We start from the raw sequence: 19,605 nt of genomic DNA, 5'->3' as shown, positions 1-19,605 counted from the left end.
CCCCTGTATTGAGGGGATGGCAGTCAAGCAAGACCTGGGACTGGTGGCTGAGATCCCAAGCAGCAGGGGCATAAGGTGAGGGTTCTCCACACACCCTTTCCCTTGTGTCTATACCCGCTGTCCAACTTGCATGTTTCTATCAAGCCAACCTGCTGCAGCTTCGGACTGTCTTCTGAAATACTGGAGAACTGCCGAGTTGACTCATGCCAGTATGGCTGTGACAGTGGAGCTATTTTACACTGCAGCTTGACACCCATGGATGGCCTATGGCAGCTGACTTGTCCACATGGGGCTTGGGCTGCAGCCCCAATTAGGGCTGCCAGGTATCTGGTTTTCAGCAAGAACTCCTGATTGAAAAGGCAGTACAGACTAGGCTGCTAAAAGTCTGGTTGGTGGTGCAGTGGGGCTAAGGCAGGCTCTATGCCTACCCTGGCTTTGTGCAGCAGCTGCATGTCTGGTTCCTAGGTATTAGGGGTGGCTGTGGGGGCTCCGCTCGCTGTCCCTGCCCTGAGTGCTAGCTCTGCAGTTAACATGACTTGGACTCGTATCCGATGGGAACTGTAGGGGCAGTGCCTGTGGAAGTGGACAATGCATAGAGCTCCCTGGTCCCTCTGCCTAGGAGCTAGGAGTGTTGGCTGCTGGGAGCTGCCTAAGGTAAGCCTAACCTGACTGGAGCCCAAACACCCTGCCCCATCATGCACACCAAACCTCTGCCTTGAGCCCCCTACTAAACTCCAAATCCCTTTGCCCTGGCTCCACCCCAGAACCTGCACACCCAGCCAGAGTGCTCTCACCCCAACCACCTGTCCCTGAGGATGAAAGTGAGTATGGCTGGGGGAGAGCTAGTGATGGAAGGGGAGAGGTTGGGTCCTCCAAGCGGGGGTGAGACAAGGCTGTTCAGTTTTGTGCAGTTAGAAAGTTGGCAGCCCTAGCTTAAACTCTGGGACCCTCCTACCTTGCAGGGTCCTAAAGCCCAGGCTCCAGCCTGAACTTGAATGTCTACGCTGCAATGAAGTAACTCCATAGTCTGAGCTTGGCAGTGGAAATCAGCTGTCCTGGGCCACCTGTGGGTGCCTAATTGCAGTGTAGACATACCCGGTGAGAGCAGGTATTTATCTACTATGGCTGTGCCTTCTCTCCCTGGAGTCTTAGGCACTTCTCTTCCCCCACTCCTAGTCTCTTACTAGCTACTTTTGGCAGGTAATTTGTGTATCTTTGATTCCCCCTACATCTAAAAACAGAAGGTACAAATCTAAAGAAGTTACCAGTTAATTGTAATGCTCTTGATATGCTTTGGTAACAAAATAATCCACAAATTACTCTAGAACCCCAGGTCTGGAACTATATTTATGTAACAAGAGATCTTTAAAACTCTGTGCCGTATGTGGCTCACAGACCCATTACAGGCAGTCCCCGACTTACGCGGATCCGACTTATGTCGGATCCGCACTTACGAATGGGGCTTTTCTCGCCCTGGAGCTCATGGGCGGCGGGTTGCCACCCGTGTCCTCCGGGGCGATAAAAGCTTCTTCCGGTCTCCCTGGTCTGTTGGGGGGGGGGGGTCCAGAAAAGCCGCTGGACCCCCCCAGCAGACCAGGGACACCCGAGCAAAGCCGCCGCCTGGGCGTCTTTACGAGCAAAGCCGCCCAGGCGGCGGCTTTCTCGGGTGTCCCTGGTCTGCTGGGGGGGGTCCAGCGGCTTTTCTGGACCCCCCCCAGCAGACCAGGGGGACAGGAGCAAAGCCGCCCAGGTGGCGGGGGTCCCGCCGCCTGGGCGGCTTTGCTCAGGTCTCCCTGGTCTGCTGGGAGTGGAGGGGGCGCAACTAGTGCGCGCCCCCCCCCCGCCCCAGCAGACCAGGCTTTTGTTGCGGGACGCCTTGGGTAGAGCAGCTGGGGTGCTGCCAGGTTGGTCCTGTGGGAACCTACCGGGCAGCGCCCCAGCTGTTCTGTCCCAGGCTCCAGATTCAGCAGCTGTTGAAACTGATCAGGCTGATTCCAGGAAGCTGGGGGCAGAGCAACTCTGCCTCCGGCTTCCTGTAGTCAGCCCCTGGTCAGTTTCAGTGGCAGCAGCTGAATCTGGAGCCAGTTCCGACTTACATACAAATTCAATTTAAGAACAAACCTATAGTCCCCATCTTGTACGTAACCCGGGGACTGCCTGTATTCCTTTTCTCCTTGGGCAGAGCACCAGGTCCCTTTGAGTGGGGTTACAAGGTCTGGGTCTAAGAACTGAACCTCAGTCATGGCATAATAGCAGAATTCTGAATCTGCTACTTCCAAAACAATTCTGCAAGCATCCATAAGCAGTGTTGCAAATTAACTAGTAATCTGTGTATTTTCATTCAATGAAAATAAAAACCATGTGGGCCAGAGAATGGCAAAAGTCTGGCTATTCGCACATTGTTTGGCAGGGGCTTTGGGTGGAGGACATTGTTACTTAAACTTGGCTGAACTGTGCCTGGCTTTGACCTTGTTGGCTAAACTTCAGCCCAAAGCAAAGATCCTGAATTATAATTCCAATTTCTGAAAATAAATATTTATAGTGGGGAGTACTGTCAGATGCTTGAATAATGTAGCAGCCCAAAAGTCAATTATGGAACAGAAATTAGGTAATGTAAAACATTCATTAGGACTCTTAATATGTTACAAAGACCTCAGTTTGGCTGCCTACATTTCCCCATTTTTCAGTCACACACAGTAATTTTTTATACCTCAGTATTCTTGCTTATTTTCCCCCATCCTGGCCATCTCTGGAAAAATGTACTGGGCCATTATTGCACTGTATAATCAATATTGGGCTCCACAAACACAGTGTGGATTGGACTGGTCTTTGCATAAAATATTGAGTGCTTTATAGAAAACTTTCATTACATTAAAAAAAAAAAAAACACACAAAAGCCCCTAATTAGCTGTGCTAGGTAAATTGTTTGTTAGAATATCTTTTCTGAGTCATTATGTGGAATAATACATATTAAACAAATCTGGTCTAGCGAAGGCTTAGCACTTGCATCATCTTGTCTAGTGCAGATTCTTGATGCTAACATTCCGCAGGAAAGGGTAGGTGTAAAATATGTCTGCTCCAAATGAAAATCTGCCAAGTCTTGGAAATGTGTAGCCAATTCTTTAGGGGTCACAAAGGATTAACTTGGCTTTGCAACATAGCCTAGTATGATCACATTTTTCCAGTGTATTTTATTTCTTTTAAGGGCTGTACTTTCAAATTAATATATAATTTACTCTTATTCCACAGGGGAAAAAATGATACCCTTTTCTCTTGGGTTCTGTTTTAGTTGTTTCAGGATTTCTTTTATTCATTCCATATTGACTCCTGTATAGCCACTTTAGATTGGGCGCATTTTACAACAGTTTTTTAGTGATATTGAAGTACTATTTCATATTGTGTCTGGGACAGGTAAGTACCTCTGTGAACACTTCGCATTGAAGATGAATTATGGGATTAACCCATACATTTAAAACCACAGGGTCTGTATTTTTTACAAAAGGTTGCTGAAATATTTTCAAAGCTTGAGAAATTTAAACATATATATGTATATAGTAGCCCAGTGTCTGAGAGTCTGTAATGCCGAAATGCTGGCTGTTCCCTCTGGGGGGCGCTGTTGCTTGAAATGCTGGCTGTTCCCTCTGGGTGGTCCGTGCTGCATGGGAATTGAGAGGTCCAAACGGCCACTTGCGCTGCTTGCTCCCCTGCAGTGGCTTGGCTGAGCGGCGCAGAAGTCAGCCAAGCACCACGGCGGGAGGCAAAGGGGGGTGGGGCAGTGACGTGCGGCGTGACAGAGGCTCCAGGCCCTGCCTGTGAACGTCACCGCCCCGCCCCCCTTTGCCTCCTGCCTTGGCGCTCAGCTGACTTCTGCACCGCTCAGCCAGGCCGCTGTGTGAGAGCAAGTGGCGCAAGCGACCATTTGGGCTCCGCACTCCCCATGCAGCACGGGGAGTGCGTAGCCCAAACAGCCATTTGGGCTCCACGGTCCCCCGAGTGAGAGGCAGGAGGCAGAGGAGAGCTGGGGGGGGGGGGGGGGGGGGGGAGGGGAGGCAGGAGGAGGAGGGGGGGGAGAGAGAGAGAGACGGAGCGAGAGACCTGAAAATCCTGTTTTATGACGGGCTAATTGGCTAGTATTTTAATAAACATACAAGCTTTATGGTGCTCATCTAAACCTTCTATTATACAAAATTGGGCTGTAAATCTCAGGTTTTTTTATGCTCTGGGTATTTCCAGTTGCACTTTGTCTGGGAATATCAGAGCCGCCTCTCCTGTGAGATTTTGGCATTTTTGATCTGGGATATGAAGATGGTCAGGGACCAGAGGAGCAGGAAATAATTCTCTTTTTTTCTAATCTCCAGAGGTTTGGACCCACTCAGTTCTTTGTTTACCTGTACTACTTCACTGATCTCTGTTAAATGTTACTGTTTACTTAGAACAGCATGTACATTTTTATGGGCTCTTTGATTTGAAAAATTCCCAAATACTTTAATTTAAAACTATTGACTCCATCCCATCACAGAAAAGAAGCCACACAAAGGAGGGAAGGCAGCAGTTGGGCAGACAGTCAGGGCAAGGCACTGCACAGCAGGAGTCAGAGGTGTTATTTTGATTCCCAATTTCTGTGGAGAAGGTCAGTCAGTGGATCCTGAGGCCAGTCTCAGTAGTCTAGTGGGGTTGGATTAGAAGAATTAATATTTCCTTCATAAACACGCTAGGTTAAAATTCCAGTTCTCCTTCAGTGTGGTTAGAGATTCATGTTATTTTCTTGGGCCCTGTTCTGTTCCAAGTTCTCATTTTGCTATTTTGCTAGAAATTAAGTACCTCTGTGATTAAAGGAGAAGGTGAAGGAGCAATGAAATAGTGGTAGCTTTATTGGTTTGTTGAAGCTAACTGATCCCAGGGAACAGTAACTAATGGTATGCAAGGAATGGACAGGGGTAAAGAGTGTCCGTAAAAATGGGGATTGTCAGTCTGTCCTGGAGCAAGTTGCTATTGTAATAGGGATGTTGTCACAGCTTCTGCTTATAAGAGATGTGGCAGCACTGCTGAAGATAAGCCTAGGGGATTTTTCTTAGGAAAGTGAAGCAACGTGAGCTCAGTTCGGAGGAGGATGAATTTTGACATTTCTGGATGAGTTGATCTCACAAGCTCTGTTTAGAAGACAGTTATTGCTTAAGCCAAACTAGAGAACTGAAATACTCATTGGGGGTCATATTGACTAGTAAGTTTAATTTGGATAAGATTCCTGCATAATTAGCTACCCAGAACTTGGTGTGGTCCTTTATTGCAGGATTATTGTCCTGCGTACTGCTCCAAAATTGAGTCAGAGCATTTTTTGAGTTTGACTATTTCATTTGAGCTATTCAAGGTAGGGATTTCTCAGTCAAAAGCTAAGGTGATGACAAGAAAGTTTGTTTTACGGGTTGGACCTCTCTGATCCAGCACCCTTGGGACCTGACAAGGGAGTTTGCTAAACCAGGGCAGATCAGGAAGGGAGGTACAGCCTTCCCATTGGGCTCCTGTCCCCTGGCACCTTTCCCCCCGGTCTGTTGGCTGTGGCGGCTCTGCGGCCTTGTAAGCGCCTGTGACCTTACCAACTTTGCAGCCTTCTGCTGCTAGAACTCTCTACTCCAGGAACATCCACAGTTCTGCTGGACCACGGATGTTACTGGACCAGACAGTCCCAGACCACAGAGGTTCGATCTGTACTGTCGTTTGATTTAAACTGTGGAATAGGTGACAAGGCGGCATACAAATTCCAGACTTGGAATAAGAGTGCACACTTTTCCTCTTTGGCAACATGTTTTAAAGGCAAAAAATGCAGGCTTCCAGGAGAGACTAGTCCCAGCAGTATACTTCTAGAACTATAAAAATGTTAACCAATGAACTGAGAGTCTCCAAGCCTCTATGTCTGAAACTGTATAAAGGTTTTGTTAAGCTGGGATCTAGTACGAAGTTCTGTAGTGTACTGTATTGCAGTAGTGTGTGGGACACAGGATTTGTTCAAATTCAGACTAGATGTATGGCATCATTTTTCTTTAAAGAGCCCTTCCTTTCTCATGCTAAATTAGTTTGTTTTTCATTTAGATTCCGTGTGTGTGTGTGTGTGTGTGAGAGAGAGCTGTATTTTGCTTTTTTCATTGGAAGAACACAGGGTTCTCAAGCCATTGGTTCCTCATTTGAAGTCATGATCCTGTAATCTGATGTCCTCTCTAATTTTTTTCTAAACCAAACACAAACTGGTGTACAGGTACTTGAGTACCTCCATAAAGTTACTCAGGGTGGACTATGAAAGTTAATATGCATTCAAGTCTTATTGTCAATCTCTTTGGGTATGTCTACACTACCCGCCTAGTTCGAACTAGGAGGGTAATGTAGGCATACCGCACTTGCAAATGAAGCCCGGGATTTGAATTTCCCATGCTTCCTTTGCATAAGCGGGGCGCCGCCATTTTTAAAACCCCGCTTGTTCGAACCCCGTGCAGCGCGGCTACACGGGGCACAAACTAGGTAGTTTGAACTAGGCTTCCTAGTTCGAACTACTGTTACTCCTCATTCCACAAGGAGTAACGGTAGTTCGAACTAGGCTTCCTAGTTCGAACTACCTAGTTCGTGCCCCGTGTAGCCGCGCTGCACGGGGTTCGAACAAGCGGGGTTTTAAAAATGGCGGCGCCCCGCTTATGCAAATGAAGCCGGGAAATTCAAATCCCGGGCTTCATTTGCAAGTGTGGTATGCCTACATTACCCCGCTAGTTCGAACTAGCGGGGTAGTGTAGACATACCCTTTGTCATAAACTAGAGCTTTGTTATTAAGTTGTTGATCATCTCTCTTTTTTCCCTCCCACCAGGTAAACTATTAGTTCTAACAGTAGCAACTAAAGAAACAGATGGCTTTCACCGCTTCATGCAAACTGCAAAGCACTTCAACTATACAGTGAAGGTACTGTATGCTGTCACTCATGCTGAATATTGGGCATAATTTTATACCCTTAACTCAGAAATGAAATAGTCTTAACACAAACACGGCATGCCATGACTATACTGCAGTGAAGTAGAACAGTTATGGAACCTAGCAATAGAGACAGACCATTAGGTCATCTGTTCCGTATCCCTGCAGGATGTGTTTCCCATTAGACATCTGCTAGTGTTTTGTCTAGTCTGTTTCTAAATGTGCCACAGGATGGAGTTTCTTCCACTGACCTTGAGAAATTATTCCACAGTTTTTTAGATTTCGCTGTTGAAGACTTTTCTCAAAGTAGATGTTTTTTTTCTGTCTTGATTTCATTCCATTACTACTAAATTTGCTACTACTTCTAGCTACTTTGCTGTTGCACCTTTTTATTCTAAACATGCCACCCCCCACCCTTAATTATTCACACCCTTCCAAGGTTTATCACCCATTAGTCATTGCTTAGCAAAGCTACAAATATTTGATTGTCTCATGATCCATCCTGCTGTGAAACTTATGGGAGTTTTGTCCATAAATCAGTCCCCCAAGACAAAACCAAGGGGTTCTAATGTATGTGTGATTTAAACATTATGCATGCTTATCACACTATTGAAACTATAAATCCAAAGACCAATTAATGACTGTTGGCCCATTGATTTCGCTTTTAGAAATAAGTTGAAATGTTGCAGACTCTATTTCAACCATCGAGTCTTGGAAAAGTGCAGGAGGAAAAATCATCTTTCTTAACTGAACAATATATTAAAAATCCTAGGAAACTGATCGTTAGAAAGGGCCATTTGCTTGTAATTTTCTTGATTGTACTATAACAACTATATTGTTTAATCCTATTGTTTAGTAGTTCAATACAAATAATAATCTTGTGTTAAATTTCCAGGATTACAAAAGATTAGGTGTTTGTTGCTGATATGATTCCCTATCATACTTGGTTAGAATGGAATTCTGTTTAGTTGATTTGATTGTCTAACATATATTGAAGAATTCAACTTAAATGTCTAGTGTGAGACATTGTCCTGAGGCATTAAAACCAACTAGATATTTATAGTTTCCATTGTTGTGTCCCTTCTATGCTCTTTTACCTCTCTTTCCCTCCAAATAACGTAGTGATGTTTAAAGGTCATATACACAATCTAGAGGCATATTGCTATTAACACATCTTTTCTTTTGCGAGAGAGAGAGATGAGTAACCATATGTAATGCTAAGTAATCTCTGGGTTCTTGATTGGTTAGGAAATTTTATCTCTCATATTTCTCAAATGATGTCATTGTACTCAGTTCTGCTTGAGACATGGAAAATTTACAGTGCTTGAAATGCTGTCACTTTAACTACGGGGTGCTATAGTATTGTAAAGTGTTTGTTTGCTTCTGCTTTGACATCTGTTTTTTCATGGGGTGATATAAAAATTGCCCTCTAGGTACAAGAGGAAAAATATCACTTTCTTCCTGTTCCCAGGTTCTTGGTAAAGGTGAAGAGTGGAAAGGTGGAGAGTCAATTAACTCTATTGGAGGAGGACAGAAAGTCCGACTCCTGAAAGAAGGAATACAAAGCTATGCTGATCAAGAGGACTTGGTTGTGATGTTTACTGAATGGTAAGCAAATTCTGTTTGTTGCTCTCATGCTTTGGTCGGTAGAGGGTGCTAATAAAAGCTGTTGTGGCTAGGGATGTTAAAATGTGGTTAATTGACTAGATGAGTAGTCGATGGAATTTCCATCAACTACTTGACTAGTTGATAGGCACTTCTGCATTCCTCCTTTAAAATGTACAGGCGCCCCCAGTGGGGCGCCTGTACATTTCAAAGGAGGAATGGGAGGAATACGGAACTCTGCGTGCAGCCCAGGGCCAGAGGAAAGTCCTGCTAACTCCGGGATGCACGGGGTGCCTGCTTTGAAATGTACAAGAGTCCCCAATGGTGGCTCTTGTACGTTTCAAAGCCATGGAGCCCATGGTCAGTGGGGGATTTCAAAGCCATGGAGTCCGGGGTCAGCGGCATTTCAAAGCCACGGAGCCTGGGGATCAGCTGTGCAGCGGCTGCCCCTTTGAAATGCCGCCTCTGCATTTCAAAGGGGCAGCTATGGAGCCTAGGTTCAGCTGGGAAGTCCCCAGCTGACCCCGGTTCTGCATGGCATTTCCCAGAACCCGGTGTCAACTGGGGATCCCCCAGCTGACCCTGGGCTCCATGGCACTTGAGCGTTTTAAAGGCGCACCACTGCACAGCTGAGCCACGGATCAGCTGTGTGGTGGCTACCCCTTTGAAACGCCACCTTGGAGGCTCATAGAGGCAGGAAGAGGGTTGGGGTGGGAATCGACTAGTCAACAGACTCTCCGATAAGCAAGTCGATTAGTCCTTAACATCTTTAGTTGTGGCACCTCATTTCTTTTTTGTTTTAGTTATTATCTGAGGCCGTTATTTTTATGAATGGAAAACCAGAAACTATTAGACTGCCATTGGAGCAGATGTTGTTTCTTTTTAGATTTACAGATGTAAAAATTGTCTCCGGGCCATGGCTTTGCACTCTGAGCAACGTCACTGAGTGAACAAGCTGTGAAATTCATTGACTGACTAAACATTTGATTATTAGTTTACCCTTTCCCATAAAAAACCATGTTCTAGCAGAAAGTGATTGTAAGATAGATGTGTGCTGTGTAAAAAAGTGGTAGAGGCAGCTTCACACTGAAGTGGTGGCCAATGGACATATGGGGCATAATTCTCACAAACACTATAGCCCCTTCATATTTTCTGGCAGTTAAAGGGGTCTTTAATGGGCTGGAAATGGCCTGTGAAAATATCTTCTATATGAGGGATCTCCATGCTTGCTGTAGAGTTGCACTATGGGCCTCCTCAGCAGTCATGGTTCGACTGCCTTTGAGTATGGGGACCATATTTTCTGAACTAAAAATGGGAACACCTTGGCCACGCCCCTGACCTCTTAGGCCCCGCCCACCTGCCACAGGAAGTCCCCCACAGATGACCTGCTGCAGACAGGTTGCTCTCGTCCAGATCTCGTACTGTCTCTGGGGAACTCGGGGGCCCCACAGGCAGGGACTGCGCCAGTGTCCAGAGCAGCCTCTCTCCATGAGGAGTCCAGCTTGCTGTGGACAGGGCCTGCTGGGGGGAGGGCTGGCAGCAGCCCCAGTGTGACCTAACATTAACCGGTTAACTGATGAATGGGAATTTACATCCCTAATGAGATGTACAGCAACTGCATTTTTTGAAGTTACTGCAAAATTATCAAGTGTCCTCTGTTTCCACAAGCCAGAATGACAATACTGAACTAACCATGACAGTTACAGGGTGGAGAAGACCACGCCACTAACCTTCCCTGCTTGAAAGGTACATTGCTCATGGAGATCAATGGGGCTCGGCTATTTTATATGTAAAGCTAATAAGAAATGTATATGTCAATACCATGATACCAACACCTATATTATGTAAATAATACTTAGTAATAATTGCCAAATGAGATCACTTTCCAACCTGTTTATAAAAGCGCCTGATCCAATTTAATTTTAAGCTAGGATTGGGCCCAAAGAAATCTGTTGATTATTACCTGGATTTTCTTGGGTAATATTTAGTCATCCTTCAAAAATATAAGGGACCAATTAGTCAAAGCTCCACTGCCTAGTAGAGGCAATCTTTGAAGAAATTTGGAGAAACTTTCAATTTACTTCTCTGACAGTAGCACTTTCTCACTGGACATGGGGTCTTTAGCCCAGGTTTCACTTAGTGTCAGAATAATTCAGAAATGTATTGTCACAGTAACTCCATTCATGTCTAGGCAACGTGCAGCCCAAAGATAGAAGAGCAAATCCCTTGAAGCTGGAAGTCAAAACCTCTCACAAAGGGCTTGTTCACCATGACACAACCCTCTCTGTAGAGAGATGATACATCCTGCCTCTTTAGATGCACCAAGTCTTTTTGCATGGCATCTTAACATATTATTTAAATCATCAGCTGCTTGGATGAGGAAAACTCACAAGAAGTCTGTCCATCATCCACACCAGAATGACACGGTGATTTCACCACCGTGGTAACAGATCCGATCTCTCTGTGGGTTCTTCTGGAGCAATACGGATCCTGGGAGGTCTCTCGGGGGGAGAGGCCAGGGGTACCTCTATTTCAGTGATTCTCAACCTTGTTAAGCCAGGGAGTCCACAGGCCAATGTAAACCTTTCCATGGACCCACCAGTTGCTAATGGAAACTCTCCATTAATCACATCATTACATCTGAGCCATTTTGCTAGTGCTGCAGCTAGGGAGAATGGTTTAATTTAAATGATTAAACAGTTTAAGCATTTTAACTTTCTCATGTTAGTTTATCAAACTTCATTTTAAATAAAATAAAATAAAATATTAATTTATGTCCAACACAAAAGTTTTCAGTGTTTTCTTTATTTATGGCAGGGGTAAGGAACATTTTTTTTGGTCAGGAGCCATTGAGCCACAGAAAAATCAGTTGGAGACCACACAAGTGAGAAGCAAAAGAACTCCTCAAACCCCCAACCCTCACTGTTGTGGCCCCAACTGAAACACCTCACTCCTCTGGTATTCCAGCCCCAAGGATGAGAGGAAGGGACAGGGAGGACTGAGATTCAGGTCTTCCCATAGGTCAGATTTACTTTCCTGGTAGATTTTATGGAGCCCTCTTAGGTTCTGGGGTGGGGACAAAATGAGAGTTTCAGTATGTTTGGCAGGGCTGCCAGAGAATGGGTTAGGGATGGGATGTAGGATCTGGGTGAGAGGCAGAAGAGGGAGAGGTTGCAAGGTCTGGGTAGTAGGTAGGATGCAGAAGCAGGCTGGAAACAGAGTGGCTGACTAGGGAGAGGGAGCAAAAGCAAGGACGGATGCAGTTTGTGGCCAGTAGGGAGGGTGCTGGAGGAACGATGGATACAGGAGTGGCCTGGGGGTAGGATGTCTGATCAAGGGGGAGTGTGCAGGAGTGGACTTGGGGGTAGCCACTCTCTAGCCACCCGGGATGCTCTCTGGCTGCTCTTCCCCTCCCCCAACCAGCCAGGCTGTGGGGAAGGCCACTCTTCACCGTGATGCTTTTCCCCACCCAGCCCGGCCACTTACTTGTGTTCCCCATGCTCAGGGCCGGGTCTGTTTTTTGCCACCCCAAGCAAAAAAATGTTTGGTTGCCCCCTCCGCCCCTTTTTTTGTTGGCTTTTATACATGTTTGCACTTTGCAATGCTTTGTTTTGTGTTTGACTGTTTAAAATTAAAAAAAAAAATGAAAACAGAAAATTTGTAGTTAGTAAAATAAAACAATTTCCTACTAGTGTACTCATTTAATTTTAACAAAATCACAATTACAAACAATATGGGTTCAACTATACACAGTAATGAAAAACGTTAATGGCTTCCGGTGCGCTCAGTTTCTCATAAATTAAAAGAATTTATATAAACTGAATTTTTCTGGTTTTTATACTTGCATAGCCTTTTAATAATTCAGTAAAATCTAAATTTTTTGCAGTGGTACTTTCAATTGAAATTAATGTGAGTCCGAGACATGGTGGACCTCAAATAATTTTTTAGTAATTTCAGTTTTGAGAACTGTGCTCACCAGAAGCCACTGATACTGGTAATGTTAAAAGAATGCGTAATACTATAGCAGTGTTTGGAGTGAAAAAGTACTTTTTGAAGTACGAGAGAGGTTTTTCTAATTCATTTTGGCATTTCTCTCTTTGTTGCCGGTTGGCAGCACCAGAAAGTTGTTTTCATTTTTGTCCCGGAATTTTAGCCCTATAAATAGGTGCTGCCATATCTGGGGCAGGAGCTGGGGCAGGCAGGGGGGGCTGTTCCTCAGCCCCAGGCCCCGCATGAGCCTATCTTCCAGAAATCCCTGGCAAGTCATTGCCCTCCACAAAATATTACAAAAATTTCCCAAAATGCATTGTTCTGGATGGCACTATTCACCCTGAGATACCTACCTATGGACCACCACACTTTAAATTGCTGCAAGCACCCCAGTGAGTACATGCATCGCCCATACTAGCAGCCCAACCTCCTATGGGCAAATTACAAACTTATGTGGATGGATATTGAGCTAACCTGAATGGTCCAAAGCCTGCACTATAATCATGGCTTTACTATACGAGCAAGAGTGCAAAGCTTCCCTGCTCCAGGAGCTGCACAACCCCTCCTTTCCTGGTGCAGACTTTCCTCCTCAAAGGGTTCCCCCGTGCCTGTTATCCCATTGTGGGGAAACCTCGGGGGGAGAGCCCCTGGTCGTGCCTAGTTCCGGGGGAGAGCCAAGGCTGAGGCACTGTAGCCCAACTCCTCGGGGATTCATAAACTCTCCAATATGGGCAAACCTGCTCTCCCACCTCTCCACCCATCCCGGGAGAGCCCCCTGCCCTCCCAGCAGCCCGTCTGATATCCGAGCCTCATCTTCCCTGGAGCTTCATCCCTTCCTCTCTCTTTCCTGTGCATCTCGGGCCCAGGGGCAGCCTGCTGCCCGCCCCATATATCCTAGCCCCTGGTTGGGGTGGCGGGTATGCAGCGCTCCGCAGGCCCCCCCCCCCCCCCGGCGGGAGGTTGTCATGGTTTCTTGGGTCACATGCATGCAGGGAGGTTTCCCCTGTGCTGGGGGAGGAGGTGGGGGCAGGGATGCTACAGTCACCACCAGGGCTGCCGCTGCGCTGAGCGGCCAAGCCGAGAGCAGCTGCCGTCGTCGCCTCCCAGGCTCCCAAAGTGCTGCTCCCGGTCCCCTTGGCGGCCAGTGCGGGATCCGACCCCTGCGGCTCCCACCGGCTACGGCCTCACCGCATTCCTGGCTCCTGCCGCTTCGCCCCTTCCCCTGCCGGCCCCAGCATGAGCATCTCCATCCCGATGGGGCTGATGGAGCTGCCGCAGGGCTTCACTGTGGAGGTGCTGGGGGGCGGCTGCTTACCTGGAAATGCCACCCCTGGAAATGTGCCGCCCCAAGCATGTGCTTGATTTCCTGGCACCTAGAGCCAGCCTTGCCCATGCTCCTACAGGCAACGCCTCCTGCTTCCTCTACTGGCTGGATCCGCAGCCGCAGGGAAGCATCCCTGACTCCTCCCCAGCGAGGAGAGCGGGAGAAGGAAGAGAATCAACTGTGCAGCCGCTTCTTGCTGTGTTAGGAGCCCCAGGACTTTTTCTGGGACATTTTAGAGCTGTGCAGGGCACCCGGGACAGCACATTAAAATTTGGGACAGTCCCGGATTTTTGGGGACATATGGTCAGCCTACGTATGAGGAAAAGACAGCCCTGGGTCACCGGGGAGGATTTAGCATGCTGCCACACACAGAACTCCAGCAGCTCTGCTTCCCAGAATAAAAGGAGCACAAAGGTGTATCTTTCCCCGTGCCTTCCCTCCCAAATCCTCCTGTTCCTTCCCTCAGGACAGGATTAGTGTAACTGAGAATCTGAACCATGGAATCTACAGAAGCTTCCCTGTCAGCTTCAGTCAGAGCTAGATCAACCCTTTAAAACAGTTGCCTTGGTGGATATAAGGAGAATGAATTCCAAGCCAGGAATTGCAGATATGCTTAAATTTGCGCACCCTGAGAAGTTTTGTGTTAGCTGAGTAACATCTGCTGCCTTTATTATTGTCAATAATGTTACATCTGGTATATACTTTTTTTGTCATTGGGAATAAAAATTTTGGCAGACAAACGATTGTTATATTTTTTTCCTCTTTTTATTTAAATGTGTAAAAACTATTCAGTCTGTCATTTACACATATAGGTTGTACCTCTGAAAACTGTCATTCTCTGGACTGGCAACATCCATGGTCTGCTTCTGGACCAGAGTGACGAGCCTAAGGGCAGGAGGGCCAGCTGGGGCTGAGGAAAACAATTAGCCGTTCAGCTGGAGACAGCGTGGGACTGGGGCCTGAGCCCCCCAGAGCCTGCAGCAGCACAGGGCTGGGACCGCAGTCCCCCAAAAGTCCCCAGCAGCCTGGGGCCAGGCCCAGAGCCCTGTGGCAGCATGGGGCCAGAGTCTCCTGAGAGTTCCCAGGAGCACAGGGCCAGAGCCCTGCAGCAGTCCCCTGGAGTGTGGAGCCCCACGGCAGTGCCTGAGAGCATGGGGTTGGACCTGAGCCCCACAGCAGCCTGCAGCAGTGTGACGCCAGGTCTGGAGTCCCCTGGCAGCCTACGTTGGCACAGGACTGAAGCCCTGCGGCAGCTCCTGAGAATGTGGGGCTGAGACTGGAGCCTTTGACTCCTAGGATATGTCTAGACCACATGGCTTCGTCAACGGAGCCATGTAGATGAGTTTACTAGACATAGGAAAATGAAGCAGTGATTTAAATAATCGTCACTTCATTTACATAAAAATGGCCGCTGCACTGTGCCGATCAGCTGTTTGGCGGCACAGCGCGGTAGTCTGGACACTCCATGGTCAACAAGGGAAGAAGCCCTTGTCGACTGCCCTGGTAAACCTCATTTTACGAGGCATAACGGAGCAGTCGACAAGGGCTTCCTTGTCGACCGCGGAGCGTCCAGACTACCGTGCTGTGCCGCCAAACAGCTGATCAGCACAGTGCGGTGGCCATTTTGATGTAAATGAAGCAGCAATTATTTAAATCGCTGCTTCATTTTCCTATGTCTAGTAAACTCATCTACATGGCTCCGTCGACGGAGCCATGTAGTCTAGACACACCCCTAGGGAGCTGGCAGTAGCTGGGCAAGCATCCCAGCCAATTTGGAGGGAGGGCAAAGCAGGGTGCCTGGTGGGGCAGCCTGCCAGCAACATGGGTTTGGGGACTGGTGGCAGACCTCCGCTGGGACTGGTCAGGTCCGAATGGTTCCTGACCAGGGAGGTCCAATCTGTACTGTCATTCTAAACAAGACCATAATGCAGTTGCCTCTTGGGCTTAAACCAGGTTAATTTCCTTTTGATTTAGTATGTTTCTGTATAGTTTAGAATTTCCTTCAAAGTTTAGGAGAGTTTTTGCAAGTAGACAGACTTGGAGGGGCTATGTTAGCAAAACTCATATATGAGAGAGTGATTTTTCTGCATGATCTTATTTATTCAAAAATTTCCATAGTTTTCTGTCTATATTATGAGTTAGGGCTGCTATGAGACTGGATTCTCAACTTTGCAGTTATGTTTTATGACTTGACTTACATTCTCTCATTTTTTTTGTCTTGGTGATATGCAACAAGTAGAAAGCATAAATCAGCTTACCCACTTTATGAATAACATTTGTAATAGAACTGACATATAGGACTAAATATTTTCACTCTCCTATGTTCAATTGTGCAGCATTCTAAATGTAAATTAATTTGTGGGGTAAGCTACCCATTCAGATGTTAAATTGCTACTTACTGACACTTGCTTTCATATTTAACCTTATTACCAATTTACTGCATTTTGATAAATGGAATGCGCCTTGAGAGCTGTTGTTTCATTGTCTGAAAGGAGCTAACCTTTTTTGTGTTTGATAAAATGAGTAATTCAGCCTGCCCTATTGACGTTTGTTTTAAAATATTTAATTTTGAATGTATCTTAACTTAGGACTTGTATGGTATGTTGCATCTCTCTGTTTTTATACTGCTTGTGGAGGGATTCCCTCACCCCAGCATTTTATATTTCTTGAGTTAAATTCTGCCCTTTTACATTTGCCCTCTCCCTAATTGGATGTAAAATCATGAGGTCTTAATCCAATAGTTGCATGAAAGTAGGGGTCATTTCTTGCTTACTCCAACTCTGAGCTGTGGATCAGGAGCCAATCAGGACTTGGACAGAAATATTAGGTATCTAAATTGTGCACAAGGCAGCTCCTCCATTATCAGTATTTTAGCACTTCTTTCCATGAAAGAGATGCATTAGAAGGATGGTTAACCTGTAATGCTGGCACCTGCTTGGATCAGAAATGAAGCTACCGTGTCTGATGAGAGTCATCTCAGTTAGTGGAAATTAGAGCTCCACAGTGGATTGGTGTTGCTGTGGCCATATTTCAATTAAAGTTCACTGTTAATATAGTTTAATCACACTAATACATAGAGCCCTACTAAAGTCACAATCCATTTTGGTCAGTTTCATTATCATTAGGATTTTAAAAAATTTAAATTGTTGTGATTTCAGCTATTTAAATCTGAAATTTCACAGTGTTGTAATTGTAAGTGGTCCTGACCCAAAAAGGAATTGTAAGGATTTGCAAGATTACTGTAGAAGGTGCCCTTCCTTCTGCACTGCTGCTGGTGGTGACTCTATCTTCGTAACTGGGCAGCTGGAGAGCAGTGGCAGCTGAATGAGAGCCCAGCTCTGAAGCCAGAACTACCACCAGCAGCATGCAGAAGTAAGTTTGGCATGTTATGTCATTGTCACAGTTACTGCTGTGTTGCTGCCTTCAGAGCTGGGCTGTCATTCAGCAACCACCACTGTCTAGCCACCCAGCCCAGAAGTAAGGATGGCAATACCATGATCCCCCTAAAATAACCGTGTGATGTCCCCTTCAAATCCCTTTTTGGTCGGGTCTCCCATGGGAGAAATGCTTGTTTCTTTCCCCACCAAGAAATCTGTATAGCATAGATTAAAATCATACAAAAGATCAGATTGTGCAGTTTGCAGCAGAAGTGGTAAGTGAGGCTCTATGGCCTTCAGTGTGCAGATTCAGAATAGATAATCATGATGGTTCTTTCTGGCCTTTAAAGTCTGCGAGTCATTGATACCTTTTGCAGGGGCCTTTTCAGCACCTGCTGCCTGCTCCAGCTCGTGTAAAATTATAATGATTTCTGGGCTGCTCTGACACTCTGCCTGCCATGATCCCTGGGAAGCAAAGACTGCAGTGGGGGTGTTAAAAATTGTGTAATTGGGTAACCGTGTAACTGCTGAAAATCTCAGTGGTTACACGTGCTGTGGGCAGAGTCCACAGCGAAGCCTTCCCGGGAGTGGGCCCTCCAGCCCCTTGTCCATCTGGCTCTGGAGGGAAGAGGCTTTGCTGCCCTGCCACTGCGAAGCTGCCTCCTAGGGAAGTTGAGTGTAACCAACACTATTAGCGGATAAGCATCCTCTTATTGGTTAAGCAGTTAGTCATTTACATATTAATATCCCTATTCTGCAGTGCACTCTGGCATGATGTGTATGCATATGCCCTTTGGAGTTGAGTGCGGCGAGAAAATGCACCTGCTTGAACAGACCAGGACAACAAAGATACCACTTTCAGAAAAAGGAGTTTTCCCTTCCAAATTACTCATCTCTTTTCAGAGTTATTTATGAGATACGATTTTTTCCTCCCTTGACTTCCCTCTCTCCCCCCAAAAGGTAGGGATGTTAGAGTTCAACTGTTTAACCAATAAGATGATGCTTATCGGTTAAATTCAGCTGGCTCCTGAGGGGCAGTTTCGGCACATTAAGGCAGCGAAGCCTCCTCCCTGGTAGCTTGGCAAGCAAGGGCTGCCGGCTCTGCTCCTAGGGAGGAGGCTTTTGACTTCAGAGCCCACAGTGAGCATAACCTAAGATTTTTATTGGTTACATGGTTACTGTATTAAATGATTTAACATTCCTAAAAAAGGGAATCCTTGCTTTTACTATATCCTCATCCTGGCAGACAGATTGAGATTGTTTCTGAAGTCTTTCTTCCTTCTTAGGAGATAATCTGGAAAGTATGTGGCTAATGCCAATTTTCACATTTTTGGAATAGACTTTTTTTTTTTTTTTTTTTGGCAAAAGGACTAAACTAACTATGTTGTTTCAGTTAGTGTTTAGAACAATAGCTTTTGCCAGTGATTTGTTCTTCCTTTAGAGAGGATGCTTTGAAAACCCATTTCTCATAAATGTCCCTTTCAACACCTGTTTTAAAATGTTTTTCCTCTAGATCAAGAGTGGGCAAAAGGGCCTCCGCGGGCTGGATGCGAGTGGATCTGGCCCGTGGCTCTCCCACCCCCAGGCCTTAATTGGCTTGGAGGTGGGGGAGCATGTGAAGCCTCCTCCTGCCCTGCCAGGAGCATGGGGTGCTTTGAAGCGTGGTGCAGTGCTCCCAGGGCGGGGGTGGGGGAGCGGGAGGGAGAGAGTGGAGGAGTCTTTGTGCACTCCCCCACCCTCAGGGCAATCAGGGTCTGGGGGCACGGGAGCTGCGTGAAGCGTCCTTGGCCCTGCCCCAGCCCTGCGAGGAGCCCGCGGCACTTAAAAGTGCCGCGGGCTCCTCACAGGGTGGGAGAAGGCTTCCCGCGCTTCCCCTCCCCCAGACCCTGATTGGCCTGGGAGTGAGGGAGGGTGCCAAGCCTCTTCCAGGGCATGGGTGCCTAGTGGGGTGGGGGGGGGGACAAAGGGGCTCCCCCACCCTCAGACCAATCATGGTCTGGGGGTGGGGTAGCCCCACCCCTTCCTGTTTAGGCTCCATCCCTTCTGGGGTGGCCCAGGGCTACTTTAAAAAATTTTGAAATGTCCCACTGGCAAAAATTATTGCACACCCCTGCTCTAAATTACGTAAAGTAGATACCACTAATTTTCAGTTTGTATGCCTCCTGAGATTTAATCTGGAGAAAATAGTGATTTGGGTGACGAAGAAGAAGGTCTATGTTTGCATAATACCAACTGATGAGCGAGAAGTTAAATGCAGAGCTTCTAGTTACTATTTCTCATAGTGCAAGAACACAATTAAATTGAAAAGCAACAATCTTAAAACTGATAAGTTTGTTGGCCCTCCAATGTACAATAATTTT

The 19,605-nt window shown here is 46.5% G+C and overlaps 1 protein-coding gene across 2 annotated transcripts in view; it reads left to right on the top strand.

Moving 5' to 3' along the window:
- Nucleotides 1–19,605, top strand: part of PLOD2 (procollagen-lysine,2-oxoglutarate 5-dioxygenase 2) — an 85,157-nt gene that overhangs the window by 14,739 nt on the left and 50,813 nt on the right. For both annotated transcript variants that reach the window (XM_075937670.1, XM_075937669.1), the window contains exons 2-3: nucleotides 6,849–6,940; nucleotides 8,421–8,557. In XM_075937670.1, the coding sequence (XP_075793785.1) occupies nucleotides 6,849–6,940; nucleotides 8,421–8,557 (229 nt within the window). The remainder of the gene's footprint in view (nucleotides 1–6,848; nucleotides 6,941–8,420; nucleotides 8,558–19,605) is intronic.

This window comes from Pelodiscus sinensis, chromosome 10 (genome assembly GCF_049634645.1).
Source record: "Pelodiscus sinensis isolate JC-2024 chromosome 10, ASM4963464v1, whole genome shotgun sequence".
In the NCBI taxonomy this organism is placed as follows: Eukaryota; Metazoa; Chordata; order Testudines; family Trionychidae; genus Pelodiscus; species Pelodiscus sinensis.
The sequence above is the reverse complement of the archived record's forward strand: the minus strand, read 5'-3'. Positions and strand labels throughout refer to the sequence as shown.